The sequence below is a fragment of the Phymastichus coffea genome, unplaced genomic scaffold (assembly GCF_024137745.1).
Source record: "Phymastichus coffea isolate CEN01 unplaced genomic scaffold, Cenicafe_Pcof_1.1 PCOF00038, whole genome shotgun sequence".
Taxonomy (NCBI): Eukaryota; Metazoa; Arthropoda; class Insecta; order Hymenoptera; family Eulophidae; genus Phymastichus; species Phymastichus coffea.
Genome location: NW_026706849.1, coordinates 908,199 through 930,390, shown reverse-complemented (window position 1 = coordinate 930,390; position 22,192 = coordinate 908,199). Strand labels below are relative to the sequence as shown.

Sequence of the window (22,192 nt, the reverse complement as noted above, 5' to 3'; positions counted from 1 at the left end):
GGCGATTTTTTCTTACCGCCTACTGAATGCTGTCGTAGAACTGGTTCACATACCAATTCATCATAATTTTCAACTGCAAAATTAGAAAATTTGTTTTCACTGCCTAATTACTAGAGAAATCAACGTTACTTTCAGTATGCGTATTACTTGTACATTCCCTTGGATTTCTCTCGAAATTTACGATAAATGGCTTATACGTGCACACTGTAGTGCAATTAGCAAGAGCATTACAGTGAAATACCCATTGTAATCGAAATTATACGAGAATGCAACGACATTGCTTCCGTGCATGCAGCAGGGCCGTTTCAGAAAAGAATGCTTGTTGGCACACGAGCAACTAGGTTAGGAAAGCTTGCAAACCAGAGAGATGCTCGAACGCGATAGCAGTTAATTATTACGCAAATTTCTGAAGCCTGCAATACAGCTCGCTTTCGAGTTCAATGGCTCGCTTGTAAAAGACAACGATTTGCTCGGTCGAATTTTTGCAAGGCGATAAGTAATCGAGAGGTTAACAAACCATCGGACGTAGATATTAGCGCGGTTATCGGTCGCAAATGCGCGATGGCAACGCGAAGCTTACGCGGACTGTCGCGGCGGCCGCCGGCTCGGAACAAGAGGATAAGTCGCGCGCGCCTCGCTGCAGCGTGTAGCGCGCACACGTGTGCCTCGTGTGCGCGAGCGAGTGCATCGTGCGGCAAGTCTTGCGCAGGAGACGGCAAAGTGTTGGCCGTGCGGAGGACAGCCGCGAGTAATTGTGCGGCGGTGTTTCCCATGCGGCGGCGAGTGCACGAACACGGCAGCTGCCCGAGTTATCTAGCCAGCTACCACCTACGGCTTCTGCCGGGCGCTGTGTATTATAAGCGCAGCGGTTGTATCCTGCGCGCGCGCACCATTCTCGCCCAGCAGTGCAGCAGCACTGACTCCTGCGAGGTTCATATTGCATCGCTTCGTTGTTCTATTATGCAGCCTATTTATCGTCGAGCCGCCAATGCGCACCGAGGATAAGCTGTATTTTTTTGCAGAGCTGCTCTCTACGCACATTACATAGGCGTAGACCGTGCGTTTATCGCGCGCTCGTTGATTTATCGCGATTATTACACCTTGCTGACGATTTATGCGCTATCCTCTCTCCCTCCCTCCCTCTCTCGCTCTCTCTCTCTCTCTCTCTCTCTTTTTCTCGCTCTTCCTGGGAGCGTCACGTGTCTCGAAAACTATTTTGCAAGTAACAGTTTTGCAAGATAAATAACAGCTCGTTAATTGTTATTCGCCGCTTTAATAGACTGCGAGTAATCTTCCTGCGCGCCTGCAAAAAAGCAGCGGGAGAGGTACAAAGTAGTATAAGTGGGTGCACAGGTGCGCTCAAAGCAACAAGTTAAAGCCGTGGGTCCGCGCAGTGTACATAGAGCGCGGGCGCTAAGTAGTGCCGCGGAAGCTTTACGGTAGCAGCGAGCGCGAAAAAATGGATTCGCGTGGTGCTGGCGGACGGAGAGGAACGAGCGTCGCCTGCACTTAGGTGCACTGCTCGGGCAACGCGGCCCTCTTGCCCTCGTGCGGCTGAGCCGAAGAAAGCGATACATCAGCCGTAGCAGCAGCAGCAACAGCAGCGCGTCCGGTCTACGCGCAGATCGTGCTGGCGATTATCGCCAATAATATGTACACGCTCCGTACGCGACTTTCATTACGAGCAGGCGCGCCGAGCCAGCAAACGAGCGCGAGATCACTCTTCTCGCTCTCTCGGCTTGCGAGCGCCAGTGTCGAATGGATGGGCTTTCTGCGCCCCGAAAACCTCGAGAAAAAAGCCAGCTGGCGCGTTCTTTCGTCGCTCTGAGCAAAACGCCGAGATCCGCGTTTCCTTGCCGTTTGTGCGCCTGATTGCATCCAGTGACCTTTCGATAATCAATCACGCCTAATGCTTTCGTTCACGCCGCAATGATAAATCGGATATTCATTAACAGGTCCGTTCATTAGTAGACGCACAGGGATGGAATCCCAAATGAATGCGAGGCTTTCTAATAACAATCGGTAGAATCGAAGACAATGATCTGCATGGGCCGCGCGCTGTTGGCCAAAGCCATACATTAGCGAGCGCGGACGTTGGCAGGCGCGCGAATGCCTCAGCAGCAAGCAGCAGTCATTCGCAAGACTCGCTCGCGCGTGTGCACGTGGGCGTAGCAGGCTTATTCGTCTCTCGCGCAACGTTACGTCTCGGCAGCGGCGGCGGTGGCGGCGGCGGTGACACGCGCGCGGGGATAACGATTGCCTTAATTACGGATTCGATAAGGAGCGCACGGCCAGTGCGGCTGCTCACCTGCTACCGGCATCTCGCCCACGCGCACGCCTGCCTTTCCTAATGTCTTCATCGGATGACCTACGATGAGCAGCTCGCGCGTCGCTTTACAAATGATTAAACAGATTTTATATGGCTTTCCGACCATCGGTTTATCTTCGCTCAGCAATGCCGGCGGACACTCCAGAGAGACTCATTGTCGTGCTTCTAACCGTTGACGATGCGGATATTAAGTACTGTGATTGTCGCCACGAGCGAAGATTGCGAAAAATCGTTAGCTGTTAATGGATGAAAATTAAAATGCCAGGCTGTCCCACTGTCGTTGCGCGCTTCCTTATCCGATGCTCTCCGGCGCAAGAACAAAGACATTACTCGTGACTCATGTTGTCTGATGCCTCAGAAATTTTCGTGGGTGTTGAAGAGCCAACCAATTTCTTACGGCTCTGTTACAAATGACGTTGGGAAAGAGCAATCAGCTGCAGCACAATAACACACAGCTATACGTGCACGCATTCACCGACGCGACTCTGTTATGCGAAGCATTCTTTCGTGAATAGACGTGTTAAAATTAATTTACGATACGCGCCGCGGTCCAAGATCTCTCTCTCTCTCTCTCTCTCTCTTGCTCTTGGAGTATTACAATAATGCGTTTTACAACTCAGCGATGTATTAAATTATTATTTATGCGCGAACCCGAGCTTCCTTCTAATGACATACAACGATACATTTTCCGATTTACCGCCTGCCTACTGTCTATTGTCGTATTGTTATTTATTGCCGGCATATAATCGTATACGATAATGATGACATTCGATTCGCGGCTAAAAATGCGCTTAACGTATAAATTAGAATGGTAAAGCGGGTACGTAAATGTGAGCTACGATAATGAAGGGCGTTTAATTACGCTGAAATAACGAGTGCGCTCGCTTATCCTTTTTCTCTTGTTCGCCTCCCTCCCGCGCGCCAAAAAGGGGGAAAAAAGTCGGAATCTGATAAAGCGCCGTATCATATTTCATCGCGTCTCCAAATGTTACAGCAGGCTTGCTTCGCTAGGCAAAAAACGTACAAAAAACACAAGAAAAAGCAGCGGCACAGCAGCGGCCTCGCGATTACTTATTCATTCACTCGGCAACTCATTCATTTCTGGCGCGAGTTTACAAAACGGCCGTGTAGCCCCTGAGCTGAGCCGCGCTGCAGGTTTCCCCATGGGGCGCGCGAAATCGCGCAAATCGCGAATATTATTGGCCGATCGGCCAACAAAGGCTGTAACCAGACTCGGCGGTACGCGGGAGAAGTGGCGGAGAAGAGAGAGCAGCGAGGCGCCGCGCGAAAATTTGCATAGCCAACGATCGGGGCGACGCGCGTTTCCGAGTCGGCGGCTTCGAGGCACGCGAGTCTCGTTAAAACAAATAAAACGCTAGCTACAGCAGCTACGTCGGCGAAGCAGAAAAAAGCCAAGAGGAGGCGCGAAAAAGGGCCGTCGTCCTTCGCTTCTGAACCTCTGCTGCTGCTGCTGCTGCTGCTTCTGCTGTTGCTTCTGCTGCTGCTTCTGTATAGCTATACACAGAGTGGATGGGGTATCCGTATTTGTATACAATAGGGCATCATAATACGTAATCTGCCTAAGGTATTCGGCAGGGGAGGGGGGGGGGGGGCGTTGCAGCCTCTCCCACGTTCAAGTTGCGCCTCACGTGTGAATCGGCCATCGGTTCTCATAAATTCATGCGTCGGTGACGCGCTCCGATGTTAATTAAGCGCCGATAACAGACCCAAGATTTACCTTTCCGCCACCTGTGTCTGTCTGCGCTACTGCCGTTCGCTGGTGCCGCTAACTAAGTATAACGGAAGCACGCAGGAAGAGCCCAGTTCACCTGCCCTCCGAGCACCATTGATATCAATAAATTGCATTGTTGGCTCTCCTCGCCACCTTTTTTGTTCTGTCGCCGCTTTTGAGCATTTTCCACTATATCGCCCAGCGATTCACTCGGCTGCCCGCACTTTATACGACCGAATTATACGCGGCATAGAACGAGCGCAAAAAACTTCTCGTGCCGGGAGAATTATTACTCGAAGGAAAGCATTACTCGCAAAGTGATTTTGATCGCGCGCATAGCAAAGTCGAGCGATATACCGTGCACAACCACAACTCAACGGTCAAAAATTGTCGAGAAAAAGAAAGACAAGATCGTAAAGAGAGCTCGCGGGGGCGTATACGCGACATCACACGTTTGCGCGCATTTCGAATGCGAGAGAAAGAGAGAGAGAGAGAGAGCAGCTGAGCTCGCGCGGGGATCACGAAGTCCACGTGTCTACACGGTCGCGAAATACCGCAGGGAAAACCTGTTTCTCCCGGTGTATAATCGCCTTCCGATCTGCCGCCGCCACCGCGACAATCTTTTTTTCTTTCTTTCTTTCTCGCGGTCACACAATTTACGATTCCTCCGGCCGCGAATTTTCAATGAATCCTTGCGAGTTTGTGGTAAATTATAACTAAAGCTTCGATCGGCTGGGATTAGAGCACTGGCTGAATGATGATGTTAAGCGCGCCATAATATTTGTGTAACTGTACCGAGTAGTAGAAGTCGTTCGTTACGTGCTCTCGCAGATAAAGTTGGCAATCTTCTTCTTCGTACAGTTTCAATATTTTCCTGCTTTGCTAAGGGGATTACCAGCATCGCACGGAGTTTTCATTACAGTACGAACTCAACTGCATATTCATTCGCGGGAACTTATCACTGGTTTTCGTGTAAATTTCGACTATTATCACAGAGGTATGAAAACATTAAAACCCTTTCCTCTATCGATATGCATAGACATGCAGTCATCGGGGAAATTTCGTCACGACTTTCCTCCAATCTTTAGCCAAAAATATAAAGCTGCTTGAAAAAATTATCATCGACAATTATTTATGCCTAGATTGTGGTTAATCAATCTTGAAATATTTTCATCAGTGGTCTCTTTGTATAGAAAATAAAAAATCAATCACGTTCCTCAATTTAGTTTGGTTATGAGGTGCAACAACATTTTGTTTTTTCATCGTTAATGTAAACATAAACATACACATATTCAGCTGGGAATTACAATCGGCTTGTTAATTTTTTTATGAAAAAAACACTGCTTAAAACATTCCAAAATTGATTAACCGTAATCTAGACATTGATTATTTGTCGGAGATAATTTTTTTTGAGCATCTTCGATGGATATTGTAGACAAACGACTGGAGGGAGATGGCGACAAAATTTCTGCATTGACAAGAAAATAAAAATAGATATCGAGCAATAAAATTAATACGCTGCAAAATTGCGCATTGATAAACATAAGTGTTGGTTCGATTTTCCATAGCATGGTCATTTATAGCTGATCGATGCATAAATTAGAATCGGTATTTAATGATCATTTACAATAAAGATTGAAATAAGGCAAGCAAGTGAATATCCAAGTTGAACTGATGATTTATTTTTCCTGGACATAACGCTCGAATAGTTTGACGGACGAACATATAAAGTCATACGCGAGAAGAGTTGTGTTTGGCGGAGAAAGAGAATAAAAATTGCTTAAACTGCGATTATCTAAAGTAAGGTATGGTGACAATATATTACAGATGAGTGGACAGAGGTTAGTCGTTGTATGAGGTTCACGAGCCGCCCAAATAACACAGCTTCATAAGTGCGCACTGTCCGGGATCGCAAATTGGGAACAACTTGGTCATGCACTCTGGATAACCCATGCAGTCCGACATCAAGCATCTGTCCTGAAGCCCGTTCCTCTGTATGCACTGGCATTTGTGCATGAGACTGGACCGAAGTTCAAAGCTTTTGCACGGCTTCAGTGGCGCCTACGCGAGCAATTTCAACAGCATATTACTTTGTTTTATCGAATTCCTCCGAAAACTGGCTTTCGGTCTATGATATTCGATACTCACGCAGCAGACCATTTTGGGCTCAGGGCAGGCAGTCAAGCACGGCCTGGGCTGACACTTGGGCTTCTTTGGCCTGGGACAAGCAGGCTTGCAAGCTGGCTGGCAAACCACTTGGCAATAAGGCGGCGGCGGGCACTGTGGCTCGCAAGGTACCGGGCACACTAACTGATAGGCCGGTGGACAGGGGTTGCAGGGATCGGGGCAGACGATCTTGCAAGAGGGCGGGCAAGCTGGTGGACAAGGTGACTTCAAGACGACTTTACAGGGAGGTCCGCACGGATTGCACGGATCTGGACAGACAATTGTGCAAGACGGTGGACAAGGTGGTGGACAACGTGGTGGACAACGTGGTGGACAACGTGGTGGACAACGTGGTGGACAACGTGGTGGACAACGTGGTATGCAACGTGGTGGACAAGGTGGTGGACAAGGTGGTGGACAAGGTGGTGGACAAGGTGGTGGACAAGGTGATGAGCAGAGCTTGCAAGGCACTGGACAAACTATTTTGCATGGCGGAGCACACGGATTACACGGATCTGTGCAGATGAGAGTACAGGGCTTGCAGGGTGGCGGGCAAGATGGCGGACAAGGCGCTGGGCAAGAAGGTTTGCACGATAATTGACAGATTATTTTAGCCGGTGGAGGGCACGGTATTGGACATGACGGAGGTGGGCACGAAGTCGGGCACAGGATTCTGTAAGGAGGTGGACAGGGCGGCGGACAGGGTGACTGGAACATCGGCTTGCAAGGTGGCGTACAGATCAATTGTGTACAAGGTGGCGGACAAGGTGGCGGACAAGGTGGTGGACAAGGTGGTGGACAAGGTGGTGGACAAGGTGGTGGACAAGGTGGTGGACAAGGTGGTGGACAAAGTGGTGGACAAAGTGGTGGACAAAGTGGTGGACAAAGTGGTGGACAAAGTGGTGGACAAAGTGATGGACAAAGTGATGGACACGGTGGAGGACACGGTGGAGGACACGGTGGAGGACACGGTGGCAGACAAGCTGGAGGGCAAGGAATCTTGCAAATCAGCGGCGAGCAGGTCACCACAGATTTACAGCTACTGCTGTTACCACCACCACATGGTTCCTCGTCCCATTCGCACGGCTTTCTTAGCGAACAAAATTCATTTTTTGTCAGCAATTTCGTTATTTTGCTTTTTCTGGTTTCGAATACGACTGCTTACTTTCGTTCCATCGTCGTGATGAGACATTTCAGTTGATGAAGCAGTTCTCGCCTCTGCTGGCAAGATTTATTTTTCCCGTCACAAGGCATGATTTCTTCCAACTTTTTTTTCTGTTCAATAGCAACGTTTCTTTTTATTACGAAGGGATTTAAAATTTTTACTCATTAATTTTACTAGAAAGGGCACTTGAAAATTTTAAAAACCGCGAATTCGACAAATTTTAGCTTATGACATCTGTGTGTGTACACGGATAATTTTTCTTCGAGACTGCGAATTTGTTGGTGTTACGGTTCCATGGTAACTGCAAAAAAAGAGCGTCTAATAAAAAGAACAGCGCGTGTTCTTTCCATGAGAAGTAATACGAATGTTTGAAAGACATAGATTTTAAGAAGCATATACACAATATTCTATAGAGACGCTTTCGATTGAATTACGAGAACAGTTATTTTTATTTCATCGCTACAGTATGACTCAGACGCGTGAGGTGTGAATATTAGAGTCTCAATCGAGAGTCATTAATAACGATTAAATTAAAAGTAGGGAAAAAAGTTTGAAGGTTGAATCGATGACGTTTTGTGGGTCAAAGTCCTCTCGATCGAGCAGGCTAGGAGGTCACAAGCCACGAGGATTACGGTTCCTTTTATTCTCTAAAGAAGTCTCTTTCTCTCTTCGAGCCGAAGCAGAGCACTGCACGTTTGTCCGCGCTCAGCGCGCGAAGTGTGCGCTGTGCGTAGTTTTGTTGTCTTCTTGTCGAGTCCCGCATCACTCTATTTATCCTGCCGAGAGAAAAATGAAAGGTCAACGGGAGCGGCGTCTCCTTTAAATTTCTCACGCGAGCTTTTCAAAAGAACGTTTCAAACGACGAAATCGCTTGGTCACTTCTAGGCGCATATCGTCGAGAGCGGCACTCGTGACCAACGCGATTGGGGGATTTTTACTTTCTGAAAAATGACACACTGAGCGTGACGAAAGAGAAACGTGGCTTGGTAATGTGCCATCGCTCAACACCTCACGAAAAAAAAGTGAAGAGGCCCGCGGGCATTGGAAAATACGCAATTGACGAGGATTGAGAGCGCGCGCGTCGAGTATTGACTTAATTTGGCGGGATTGACGCGTTTTACGGATGTAGAAATATGATGGGGTTCTGGGCGTCGCGATCAGTCTGCCGTGGTTAGAGCTGGCTCTGCGCCCATACATATCTGGAGTATCTATCGCTGTAACGTTTTTTTAATTACAAAGTGCCTCCGTGTAAGGCTTGTATTTGTCGACTGGTCAGCGGGGCCGGGCTGTGATGTGGCCTACTGAGCGTATAAGGCGAGAGAGAGAGAGAGAGAGAGAGGAGAGGAGGTGGCGACTTTTATCACACGCTGTTATTTGCAATTTGGTCTGTAATCGGCGGGCCCGATCTCGCTGTCCAGACGGGCCTTTTCCCTCTTTTAATTTCGGTAGGCCCCATCAACGCTTCCTCCTCGTTCGACGCGTCTTATCTTTTTCTTGCGCTCGAATGCTTTATGATTGGATCGAGCGCGCGCGCGCGCGCTTATATATACGTTTGCATTATGCTCCGTAATAATGCTGCAGCCGCCGACTCCGCCACCACTACCACTATACCGAGATATGTTTATGCGATTTTTTAAAATTTATTAGCGCGCGATGAGTTTGCATCCGTGAGCCACCTCTGCTTCGAGCGAGCGCGAGACTTAATAAATATTTATAAATGCTGCATTTCTTATGTAGCATTCGAATAATGCGCACTCTGTTATTATTAAATTTAGCTGAAATAAAGTAGTGCCTACGCAGATTGAGAATTAAGATCCAAGCCATGAATTATTTGAACGCGCTGATGTGTTTCTGCGAGTGCATGAGATAATTCTCCGGTGTTAAAAATTAACACTCTCGTCGTACTTTAAGCTGTCTATCGCTGCTCCAACCGAAGATCGCTATGGGATCTATTGTTGTGAGAGGAGCATAATTGAACTTGGTTTACGCGTGACGGCGGCACTCGCAATATTTTTATTTCAGCCCGTATAAATCAGTCGGCTAACGAGTATAACACGGGCGTGCATTGCCGCGCGTATATCGCACTCTTGGTCGCAATTAAAAAAGTATCGTGCGTTATTGAGTGTGGCTTGAAGCTTCAGCTTGAAGCCTTCTCGTCATTTAATTACTGTAATTACTGGCTTTTCAGTGAGCCGTCTTTTCAGCGTGAAAAATGAAATGGCCTTTACCCCTTTACCGAGTCACTTTCCCGGCCGCCGCACGGGATAAAGCCAACATTCCCGCGGTTATCAGCGTCGAATTTTCATCTATCGTGGCGCGCGCAAACAAACAAATTGTGCCACTTTTGACGTCAAATACACCGCAGTCTGACGTGCAACGATTAACGAGTCAGCAAAGTGTTTTACAGGTCGCTGAAGTTGGCAAAAATGATTTGCAGCTAGTGCGCGGCAAAAAGCCCCGTGGCCATCGTGAGACCTATCCGGGACGTGTGTGCAGGGCGTAGATCACGGCGCAATTGGGTCGAGCCTAGAACAAGTTCACCCTATAAATTTCACCGTGGCCCGGCACGACGCCGCGCTCTGGCCTGCTTGGCTCTCGTCGCGTGAGCGAGCGAGTGTCGCGAGCACGGATAATTAGCCGGCAATAATTAGAAGCACGCCGATAGAAAGTATCTTATGTGGTCCGTTACGTGGCGGCACGTGTCGATCGTTTTCCCACGAGAACGCGCTTCCAGGCGCACACCGAGACGCGCTACCGGCTTCCAGAGTCAACTGATTTACAAATTTTCACCTTTTTTACGCGCTTCACGCCGACGCCGACGTCTCTCGATTTTATCTCGCACTGTGAGTCTTACGATCGTTATCCGCAGCGACGCGTTTTTACGCGACCTAGCTGCTGTCCAAGATGGAAAGAGGGCTTCAAAAGGCTTATGCTTTTCTTGCCAAGCTTGAAAAAACCATCCAGCTCGACTGCAAAAAGATATTCTCTTTTCATTCTCCTAGTATAGAACAACAAGTGGACTCATGCTTCCCTCTCGACTAAGTTCATTATAACGAGAGACAATCTGGCAGTGCGCTAATTAAGGTCTTTCAAAAAAGAAAAAGGAAAAAAAAAAGAAAAAATCGGGCGGTAACTTTTGTTTATTGTGCTACCAATTATAATGCGATTATTATGTTTAGATTAGACCTGTTAACGACTTCACAAGTGAATTTCACTGCTCGTTAGTTGAAAATTCGTTTGGTTGTTTTGTAGTAGCGATTGTTCATTTGTTAATAACATTGAAGAGAAGCACAACAAGGAACATTGTCCATAATGAGGAAAATTTCAATACAAAACACGAGCGCAGTTAATGTTTCCTGGGCGGCGGCGCAACTTACGAATGCAGGATGCGAGCCGTGCACTTGTGCGCCGCGCTGCGCTGTGCTGCGCGCAAGATCCGAAAATCGCGATACACAAGTGTCGTCCCTTCATACTTACGCGCGCGCGCGCGCGATATCATTCACGATCGACTCGAGCTACTGTGGTACACGCGTTGCTGCATCGGCTAACGAGCAAGTGCCAAAAATAAAATGCAACAGGACGAGCAGCGGATCGAATGTCCTTGGGAGCTCTCCCCTCGACTCGCCGCTCGTCTCTGTTTTTTATTTTATTTTATTTTTTCGTTCGTTGCTGTCTCGTTGTGCTGCAAGCCTTCGCCTTGAATTTCGTTTCGCCGGCAAAATTATGACGCTGCTTGTGATGCATTAGGGGCTCGAGGCACGTATATCGATAGAGTTGATCGATTCTCTCCGTAACGGATGCCTTTCTGTCTTTGAATGTAAATCGTTTCCTTTATTACGCCGTGCAACGCTCAAGTTAATCAAGTAGATGCGTGCTTTTCACCTATACGCTGGGATGCGCGAAAAAAAATGGAAGCAGCCGGTGCGAGTCAATAGTGAGGTAGATTTTTTGTTTTCAGCGCAGAACCAACGAGGCAATTTTTATCGGCTTATTAATGAGCTACTCGTCGAAGGGTTATAATATGCCGTGGCTTATTTGCCGGGCGTAAATTAGCATAAATTTGAGTGGCGTCGGCGGGCGCATTGAAGCTGCGCGCTGCGGCCACGGGATCTGCACAATACGCCGAATTAAAGCGCAATATTTATCGCTGGCCGTGGCAAACAATTACCGCTCTCGCACATGTACGTATACGGTTAGCGGCCGTTCAACCCGCTCTCTCTCTCTCTCTCTATCTCTCTCATACGTATGGATGCGCGAGCAGCAGCGAGTGCGCGAGCGCAGGTGGGAGGATTAGCGCGCGCGATAAAAGACCGTTTCCGTATTCCAGGGGCCACAATGCGTGAGCTGATATTCAGTGCTGATTTGCATTGAGCTTCGCGGTATACGCTTATAGCCTCAGCTAGCGTTTTCCAAAGACAACCACAAACAGCCAGAGCAGCCGGCACCGAGCGATTGTTCTGCGTGGAAAGCGGTGCCTCGATAACGAAAAATCGAGACGCCGAACACGAGGCCAAGATTAATCTCGACGGACGCGCTCGCGCCACTACTTTGCCAGGCAATCCTCATTCTCATTTATCACCTCTCGCTCGCAGCCAAGCTCTCGCCGCCTTTTGCTTCTTCTCTTCTCTTCTCTCTCTCTCTCTCTCTCTCTCTCTCTCTCTCTCTCTCTCTCTCTCCTTTGGCGAACCTTCAACGAGTCCAATTGGTTTCTTCTTCGAGAGGCTATCTTCGCTGATACTTTCCTCTTCTCTCTCTCTCTCTCTCTCTCTTCCTTCGCCATTTCTCAATCTTGCGCACGTCCTATCTTTCTTTATCGCTGCTTTGAGATTCGTGTGTTTCTCGCTGCTCACCGTACCATCGTATCTTCGCCACGCGCGCAACCATCATTTCGCAGACGGACAATTTGCTGCGAACCCGTGCTTATTTTCGTAATGATTACACCCCTTTTTATTGCCGAACATCCAGAGGCCAAAACATCGTGGCACTTGACGCTCTCTACAGATTACAAAAATACATACATGTATTTTTATTTGTTCGATACAATTGCACTGACAACAGACCCATTTACAGTCGACAATGAAGCGTCGCTGCGCATGGTGCTTCATCGATTCTCCTTTTCGGTTGACGTCGTGTAGCATTGGAAATCGAACGATGCTTCGTTAGTTTGATCAATTAAGCGAATCGCGGGTAATGTTTGACTGATTAAATGAATACGAATAACGCAAAAATCAATAGCGGCTACGAAAAAGGGAAAGATTTTTTAACGATGGCCGATAAGTCGATTTTATTAATTAAATCAATTTGTACACAGCATATATAATAAGACTCATTTACAAGCTATTGATTATTGGTAAACCTTAATGACTATTCGATTACACAGCTTTCACTTGTTTATTAAGTGTACGGTTTAAGCTCGAACTTTTAATAAGCGTGTTGAACGAAATGAAAAAGCTCTGACATTGTTCTTTGCTGTCAATATTGTGAACGTGCAATTTTATTGTAGTATGCAAAGTTTGAAGCATGACGAAATGGCCGAACTCGTCGACGAATGCGCTAGAGAGCGTTAATCAAGGCAGCATTGATAATAATAGCATTGAGTCATATGACGAATGCTCTCCTCAATCAGTAGCCTTACAAATTCTGTCTGGCTGGCTGGTTGCTGCTGCTGCTGTTCGAGCAATACCGAAAAGCTCTTTTCAGCGTCGCACAACGAGCTGGCGAGCAGTCGTTAACGATAAGACGCTCGAGTCAATCAGTGGCAGCAGCTGAAAATCGGCTTAACGTCGAGCTGCTGCATTATGCAAGCAGCCTGTGCGCGCACTTGCGCTCTTTAACGCCAACAAAAGTTTGGCTGCTCGCGCCTTCCTCGCGCGTCAAACTCGTTAGTACCTCGTTCGTACAAAAGTTTCTCACCGGCTGGCTAAGTAATAATCCCTCTCTCGGCTTTCAATGCTGCCAAGCGTGGAAATACGCGTGAAAAGGTGCGTGGCAGCAACGAGCTGACGAATCACTGATGATCCTTCGGCAAACGATATATATGCAGGATAAATTTAAGCGATGGATTCCGTCTTCATATACGTATTCGTTACCTTTGCCACCATTTATCTCTGTCGCGCGTGCACTTGGCGCCTAATCAGTTCGAACGAGCTGCCTCGACCGATCCTATACAATCGCCAACCGACTATTAATAATGCCGAACGTATCGCATGTTATTGACTCGCGCGACACACTGATGCATCTTCCTCGAGAGACTCCGTGGCATATGACGACGCTCTATCGACGTTGCCGTCAATGGATTCCTTCAACTTCTTTCATGCAGCCTTCTACTAAATTCTTCATGGAGTTTTTCGACAATTTCCCGCCCGTTCTTCGTAGGATTCGATAAAATCGCCTTTTTCCTAACAACGAGGTGGCTTTTCCTGGAAGAAAGTGCGGTGTAATGGAATGCACATTGAAAGAGAGAATAATAATTGTGAAGCGCGTTAAAGTGAAGGGCAGTCTGTAAATTAAGAGGTGTATAATTCAATGCCTTAGATTCAAATGAGTTGCGTTTTTGCGGCTCACTTGCGCCATTGAATGCGCAAGACAAAGAGAAGAGGAAGAGAGTATCCTTTGGATTGGGCTGTTGCGCCACGCGCTGAGACAGAGAGGAAGAAAAAAAAATGGGGCTGGCTTATCCGAGGCCGATCGCCAATTCACAATCAATAGCTACGGAGGGAGATCAAGAGAGCGCGTTTAATAATGAGAGTGCGTTTATTCGTCGACATTTTATTACCGTTATTATTTATTGTCGAGCGAGCGTTGGCGGCCGAGGCGGCAAGTCGACTGGCCGAGACAATGCGGCGCGCAATCGTTGCCGCTTGCAATTTCTTTTTTTCTTTTTCGCCTGTTCTTTCGCGGGCAAATTTGCATGTGACATTGTATCACCTCGCTGCCGCTGTCGCTACTTGCGCCACCGAACACGTACACACATTCGGTAGGAGAAAAAGCAGTTTGCTTCGCTGTCTTTGCTGGCTTCGTCGTCCGCAAGCGGGGCTCCATTGTTGTCGCGGCTTCGTGCGCTCGATGTTTATTTTACGCGGAGAGAGAGCGAGAGAGAGACGCGCGTTTCCTGCTCCACGACGCCTCGAGATATTTATTTGCACCCTTGTTGCCTGTCACTCCTTACGCTCAACTGATTTGCCGAGAAATTTGGAGCTACCGCTATACTTACGTTATACTACTCCCGCTCCCTTCCCTCGCTCTCTCTCTCTCTCTCTCTCTCTCTCTCTCTCTCTCTCTCTCTCTCTTTCTTTTTTGCCTTACAACCCGTTTCTTTTCAAAGCCACGCTTTATTTCTTTCTCTTTTAGCATTACACTGCAGCACACAAATTGTATTCAGCTGTTTCACACAATTGATTTTCTTTTCGCGGAATTGGCTAAAATTTTTTTACATTTCTCCTTTTACTCGCATGCGGGCTCGGCAGGCGTTCATCAAGTCCAGAGACGATTTGACAAAAATTAGTCGTTCAAACAAAACCAACGAAAATAAGTGATCGTAGAAGCTTATCTCCCATGCATATTCGAGTATAGCATGCACCGACAGAACCTGTTGAAACAGTGTAAAATGCAAAAGCGACACACTGGTATTTCCTCGCTGTGCACTAGTGTGTGCGCGTGCGCACGTGTGTATCTACGATGTGACAGCAAGAAACGGTATAGCGCATAAAATGATAATAGCATAATGCAGACAGCGCGTGATTATGGTCTCGGCGAGCTTCGGAGTACAGCATGATCCGTCGTACCGTTAATTTAATTCCCAATGATATCGATGCACGGCAGTACGGCGCAGCAGCGCACCTCCGCGATGTATCGTCGATCTAATCTGGGCGCGCTTGCGTCAGGTGTCAACGCCGACACTTTCTCCAATGATAAAAGCACTGGCGGCTTCGGCGAGGGATGTCGTGCGATCGCACAGTCACGTTGATTGCTCGTCCGAGTTTGCCACGCCGGACAAACGAGCCACGACGTCGACGACCTTATTTTCGGGTACTCAAGGCAACGCTCACGAATATTTGGGTAAGTTAAAGAAAATGACGAAGAGGCGAGCGACGACGCCCGCGGGAGGTCCCGCATTATGTTTCTGCTGCCGCAGCAATCTAAAAATCATGGCTATTAATTCGGTGAATAAGCATGATCCAAAGAAGCGCATCCGGGACGAAATTGATGCCGCCACAAGAGCCTGAAATTAAGCTTGAGTGCGCGCGCGGCATACAATGTACGCGAGAGAAACGGCGCTCTAGGCGTGTACGAAATTTGGGTGAAAGCCCCCAATTGCAGGCGTGCAGCTTGCTTCGTACGCACGTGCACGCCTAGAAGGTGCGCCGGGACGGAGCTTTCGGTTGCACTTGTCGCACCGTGGGCGGCCGCTATTGGCGGAAATAATTGCGGCTTTGTAAAAAAGCGAACGGCCGAAGGAATGTGTCGCGCGTACGCGGGTAGATGGACCGGCGTGCGTGCGCGAACGAGGCTCTCGCGTCGATTTCTCTTATTGCACCTGTCAGGCGCGAGCGCGGAGACGATAATTAAACCGACGAAATGAAAATGCCCTCCCTCCGCGCATAACTCATCATTATACCCCTCTCGTAACACGCCACCGCCGCCGCCGCCGCCGCCGCCGCCGCCGCCGCCGCCGCCGCCGCGCAGCGCTCGTAATAACGCCATATCGATTATAGAAAGCCCCGAGCGCGCGAGCCTTGCGACGCGGTAAATGCATGAGAAAAAGAGAGAGAAACCCTCATGACTCGCGTGCATACTCATTAATGCGCGCCTCTCGCCTGCTGCTGCCTGCTGCATTGCACTTTGCTCTTACATAACTACCAACCTTGCCACTTGCCTCTATGACAGATTTTTCCTGCGCGTTCACGCGAGCGTCCAGATTAATGAGGTCAGCTTAATATATACACTTGCTTGCGAAAAAATTCTATATTAAATTTCGGTTGTAAATACATCATGCGCGCCCTTACATTTTTAGTCTCGCTCATCGTGCTGATATACTACTAATTGCCCATTCCCAAGTGCAAGCACTGCGCCTACTCTAATACGGTAGTAACCCCGCAACATTTTATTTATTGTTATCTCTTACGTTTATTCTTAATAAGATCCCTCTTCGAGAACTCGTTTATTTGCTGTAAAAAAGCCCTGCATTTTATAGGATGCAATTGCTATCGTCGTATATAGAGATGCTATTTGTCAAAGTTTTCAATCGAAATATGCGACTGACAGAGGCAATATATCTTTGGCAGAAACAATAAGCAGATCAACGCGAAAGGAGGGAGAGGCGGGGGAAGGGGGGAGGGGAGTAGCGGCAGGACGTATTTGCGGAAATAAGCCATCAACGAGTCAGTCTTTCTCCTTGTTTTCTCTCCTCGGGGACTCTTGGATATACGTCATACTGCGCGCCAACGACTCGCTCTGAACGACAGCTACGATGACGACGCCCGCAGTTTCTAGCTTTTTTAACACGTTCCTCCTCACATTTCTCACCCTATACCCCTGCGCGATCGCCTCTTCACGCTCCCTTATCCCCCTTCTTTTTTTATCGTTCGTTCCCCCTTTTCCTCACTTTTTCTTACAGGAACCAACTTCGCAACCTTACTTATAACCTCATAATTTCGATATTTTTTTTAATCAATATGGAAACATCCTTTTTTATAAAGTGTTAGCAATAGAAGTTTTATTCGATTGAATTTCAGAAGTAAGGGCTGACTTCGTTAAGAAGATTTATGCGATATTTTGTGTTCGTAAAAATTGGGGTTTTCATTTATTTCTGATGATACCTATAAATTTTGTATTTAATTACAGGATTTTTTATAACTAATTTTTGTTTTATTTGAAAATAAACTCAGCTATCTGCTTTTAACCGATACTGATATTGATACAATAAATTTCATAACTTGCGAAAATCATAATATATTTTTTTTTATTTTTGCCGAAGTTGTCTTGTATAATTAATAAAATATCCTGTAAAATTTCAATTTTTACAATAAATGGTCATTGAAATAAATTGTAATGTATGTTGATGTTAAACATTAGTGTGGCGAAGATGACACTTTACTAAAATTTTCGTATTGGTTATCAGGTGGCGACATAACATGGATATTTTGATTTGTTTTGATCGATTTATTATGTTGCCGAAATATCTTTGACTTCTGCTGTTCATTTCAGTCGATATTGAAACACAATTGAAAATAGATGCTCTCGATACATAAATTTGATTGAATTTTGATATCTTAATCTCAATCTTTTGTAATACTAGCGTAATTAAGCGCGCATCGCGCACTCTTTCGCTATTTTTCTGTTATTTATTATTTATATGAAACAATCATAACTTTAACCAAAAGTAGTGGTTTTCTATGATCTCAGTGTTATGTTACTATTAATAATAAATTTCCATTTCCCGTATAGCTCTTACTTTACAAATGTAACATAAAAATTTGATAGCCTCCATTTTATTCTATTCACTTTTTCTCTCTTCCAAACATATTTTTAAGACAACACTATTAATTTTACACATGTAATTAAATTATCAATTCGTACTAATTATTCCAGCCTAATTTGAAATGATAATTTCTTATTTTCTTAAAATGATTTATTAATGGCGTATTTCCATTTTTATAAATTATTATCGAAATTAATTATTCATAAATTGAATTTTATGCTGAAAATAAATTTCACACTCATAATCTATAATACAAATATTTCAAAGTATACGAATTTTCAAATTTTTGCGCTCTTTCTTAATACGAGTATCAACTAATCACAAGACTGGATGTCGGCAACTTATAATTGTTTTAAAGATAGGAGGATTAGTGTGAAAATTTTGTACAAATGATAAATGCAAATAATTTATGATATTTCAGACTGTGAAAGGCGAGAGTTGATTACATTCTGTTTCTTGTTATTTTTAATAGGCACATGGGGTAAAGGTGCTACAAAATAAGTAGAAGAAATGCCACTGCCATCTTACATTACAATGTCATACAAAGAATAAATCTGTTTCAGTTTCGTATATGATTTACTTTTCATATGAAGTCATCTGCTTGTTGAAGAAACTATGAAGATTGCATAAATAAAAACTAGAAAAAGCAGAGTAATCTACTCGTCGAGATATTTGACGATTAGTATATATATTAAAATTGATTTTTTTTTTGTGAAAATGTTCTATTAAAATATGACATTTCTTATTCTTTCATCAAACATAATTTCGTACATATTTAATTATTACGTATTATTCAATATTGCATTGTTTCTATAGTTATTTTAAATAAATTAGATTTACTTAATTAATTTTTATTAAAAATAAGTATTTTTATTTTTACGATAATTGAAGTAATTTAAATCCAATCAATCTGAAACTTGGTAAAAATGTTGCTTGTTATAATTAATACAGCTAGGTCGTTGTAGAGATAATTTAATTTATAAGTACTTGAGTTATTGCGAGTAATGTAGTATAAGGTCTTTTAGTACAAATAGTGTTGACTGACATCGAACACTTCATCGTGAGAGATTTCAATGAAGCTTATTGTAACAGCTTCAAAATAAAGTATCGTGCGTTTAATTAGGCACCATTTTACCTGAGATATCGCAATTTAAGCTAATTCTTTTTAGAATTATCGCATTATTATCCATCATTTTTTTTAACGTGCAAAATTCCTTAAAAATATTTTTTTTTAGATAGGAATCATCCAACATTTTCAACCTGAAATTTGTTGAAAATTGTTAAAAAGTTTTGGACAAATCAAATCAAATCTGCTTGGACTTGAAGTATTGATTAAAAAATGATGAAGTATATCTTAAAAGAACTAACCACCCGTCACTTTTGATATTTTGTTATGAAGTTGAGCACGAAGAAGTTTCAAATGTTGATATCGTCAATAAAATTAATTTAGAAAAAAAAATGATTAGTGCAAGTGACTTGTATTAAGGATAATGACTCGTTGAAATGAAACAGTTTGGCTGGCGACTGATTGAGAGGAGAAAAGTGCACGTGGAAAAAATCAATATAATAGCTCTGCGGCATTGTTCGTGAAAGAAATGAAAAAGCCATATGTTATTTAATAATGAAACGTGGCGCGTCAAGCAGTGCTGGCGAATGAGAGAGAGAGAGAGAGAGAGTATAATTTCTTTCTCTCTGTCTGCAATTGGTAGTATGAAAAGCGCTAAGCCAGAAGCAGTTGGTATAATAATCTGGCGTGTAACTCTCTCGAGCGCGCGCGCGCACACACAAACACGTGCATGAGAGCGCGCGGGAAAAATCGTTCGCAGCTGCAGCTAAGGCAGCGGCAGCAGCAGTATTCGCATTTTAATAGCCCGTGTCGTGATAGCCCGTGGCGGGCGTTGGCTACATTTTTGCAATAGGAATTATACTTTCCTTCTTCGTCTTGCATGCATGTGTGGCGCTGCAGCCGAGGCACACAAGGTGACCGGGATATCGCTGCTTCCGGCGAGGTTTAGCCTTCGCAGTATAACCGACAGATCGATGCGAGAAAGAGTTAATGAGACTGCAGCAGCAGCAGCAGCAGGCCTCGTGAGAATTTACTTTCGCGTTTCTTCGCGCCAGCCGGGCAATCTCACGACACCTAACCAGCTTCGTCCACCGCGTGCCAACTATACGCGGCGAGGAAGGAGGCTGGCGCGCAGGCCAGACGGAAAGAGATCAGATCTTATTATCCGCCTCTCTCGCTCGCTCTTTCTCTCTCGCGGACTGCGTGTATTGTTAATGCGCGGTAATTCTCCTTTCAACGTACCCCGCCGACGCCGTCGCGGCCGCCGATGCGCCAGGCACAGAGAGCACTTTTAATGCTATGCAAATGACAACGCAGCGTGCCCGCGTGCCGCGAGATGCGTACGTGCGCGCCGACTCTCTCTCTCTCTCTCTCTCTCTCCCTCTGTGAGAAATTTGCCACTCGGACTTTTGTGGTTTTGTAGATTCATGGGAATTTGCCAAAAATACTGTGTCGTAATTCGAATAACTCGTATAGTTTCGCAGACACTGGCAACCGATTTTATGCCTATGCAAATTCTTCGGATACCCGTCCTCATGTACGTTCGAAATTACTTTTAACTGCCCATAGCCTCAAGCTCAAAGATGAAAGCACAATGCGGGCGCGATGATCACTGCCGACTTTTTGAAATTTAAATCTTGACACACATACTTATGTTATTACAATAATTCTCTTTTTCCGTTCCTCGCAGAAATCTGTGCCCTGCATACACATATTGCACACTCGTGATCTAGTTGAACAGTCGGCACGCAAGGGTATTGAGTCCGCATTCGCGTATATATGTATAAACGAGAGCGCATTGTCGCCGTCGTCGCACGTCAACCTACGATATTTCGCAATTTGTATTTCAAATACATTTTCTGTTTTCATGTTGGAGAAAGAACAACGAGAAGGCGGCGAAGAAGAATGTACAAGCGGCCCGAGATCATTTATAAAAATGCCGGATGACATATTACACGTCGCTCTCGACGGCTAATTTACGTCATTATTCGCAATAATAATGCGGTAGAAGCATCGATAAAAATCGATACGGCCGGCGCTGCTGACAATGCTTGTCTCGCGGCTAGCTGCGAGAATGATAATACTTTTTTTTTTGCTCTTCCTTCTTCGTCTTTTTTCTTATTACGAAGCATCCGAGATTCAAAAGGAAGTATGATTGATTATGCGCGCTTTTAGGGTGTCCCGAGGACACAAAAATAGCCAAGAAGAATGAAGGACACGCGAAGCGCCCGCTTCCAAACGAACGTTCCAGTTATTCCGGAAGATGGATAGTTCCATTGCCTGTCTGCCCAACTGTTTGAACCATAATCCCCAAACTCCTTGAAAACTAGTACGAGCTGACTTACTTTACCATTAGTGACATTTACCTCTTCTATCGAGCTGTCGCTTTCAAAGCTTTGATCTGACAGTATTTTGTTGTATCGTTCGGAATTACAATTGCTAAATCGGAAGAGGGGAACCGCGCGTGTGAATGTGGTTTGAACGAAGTATTTACATCCATCAAACGCGTGGCAAAAAATAAAAGGAAAAAAAACAGCGAGTCCTGGAAAAATCATGTACATATCTTGAAAAGAGTGATTGATGAAAATACGTCGGCGCGCAGCTGATTAATGACAGCAGTCGCGCATCAACAAGCTTATTTTCTATTTTTATCATAACTTGGCGATCTACTTTTACGGCAGGCGTGCGCGGGCAGGCAATGGCTCATAAAAGTGGGCGCAGCGTAATTAAAGGCGACTAATTAAACGCAGATGTAGATGCGCAGCTCGAAGTGCGCGACGGTGGCTGGAGGAAAGGAAAAAAATATGGGTGCACATTAAAAAGCAGTCGGCCAGCAAGAATGTTCGATCCGTGGTGCAGGATGTAAGAATGATGTTGCACGTCGCGTTAGCGTACTTACAGGTCTTTAGTATCAGGCTCGTATCTCTCGGGGATTGACAGAGGGAGTGTACGCGTACGGGCGATGCATGCGGAATCGGAGTTATCGAGTCGCGTCAAAAAGCCAAATTCGGAGGCGTGCCGCTCCGTTCCTTCATTTTTCTTCGCTTGGCTCGAGTACGCGCGCACGTGCGCGCTGCCTGCCCGCAGCCCCGAATATCTCTCTCTCTCTCTCTCTCTCTCTTAAGCGCGCGGAGATATGAGTTTTAACGATGACGAACGCTCGCGAGGCAAGCATTGTCCTGCTTTCGTATTTGCACGAGACGAGAGAAAGAGAACGCACATGGCCATTTGCGAGCCGCGTGAAACTGTTATAA

General features: G+C 45.7%; 1 protein-coding gene across 1 annotated transcript; it reads right to left on the bottom strand.

The window, feature by feature from the left end:
* Window positions 1-5,921: 5,921 nt before the first annotated feature.
* Window positions 5,922-7,481, bottom strand: LOC131663795 (keratin-associated protein 10-4-like). Its single transcript, XM_058934431.1, has 4 exons — window positions 7,393-7,481; window positions 6,381-7,317; window positions 6,210-6,269; window positions 5,922-6,122 (listed from the first exon to the last, which is right to left on the bottom strand). The coding sequence occupies exons 1-4, from the start codon at window positions 7,479-7,481 to the stop codon at window positions 5,922-5,924; spliced, it is 1,287 nt and encodes a 428-aa protein (XP_058790414.1).
* Between the last annotated feature and the right edge of the window lie 14,711 nt (window positions 7,482-22,192).

What these genes read in the sequence shown, in the direction of transcription:
- LOC131663795 (XM_058934431.1), bottom strand. Translation starts at nt 7,481, where the DNA reads ATGCCTTGTGACGGGAAAAATAAATCTTGCCAGCAGAGGCGAGAACTG. An exon ending in ATCACGACGATGGAACGAAA is followed by an intron (nt 7,318 to 7,392) that starts GTAAGCAGTCGT and finishes TTGTTCGCTAAG; the next exon opens with AAAGCCGTGCGAATGGGACG. An exon ending in CCTGCAACCCCTGTCCACCG is followed by an intron (nt 6,270 to 6,380) that starts GCCTATCAGTTA and finishes AGGCCAAAGAAG; the next exon opens with CCCAAGTGTCAGCCCAGGCC.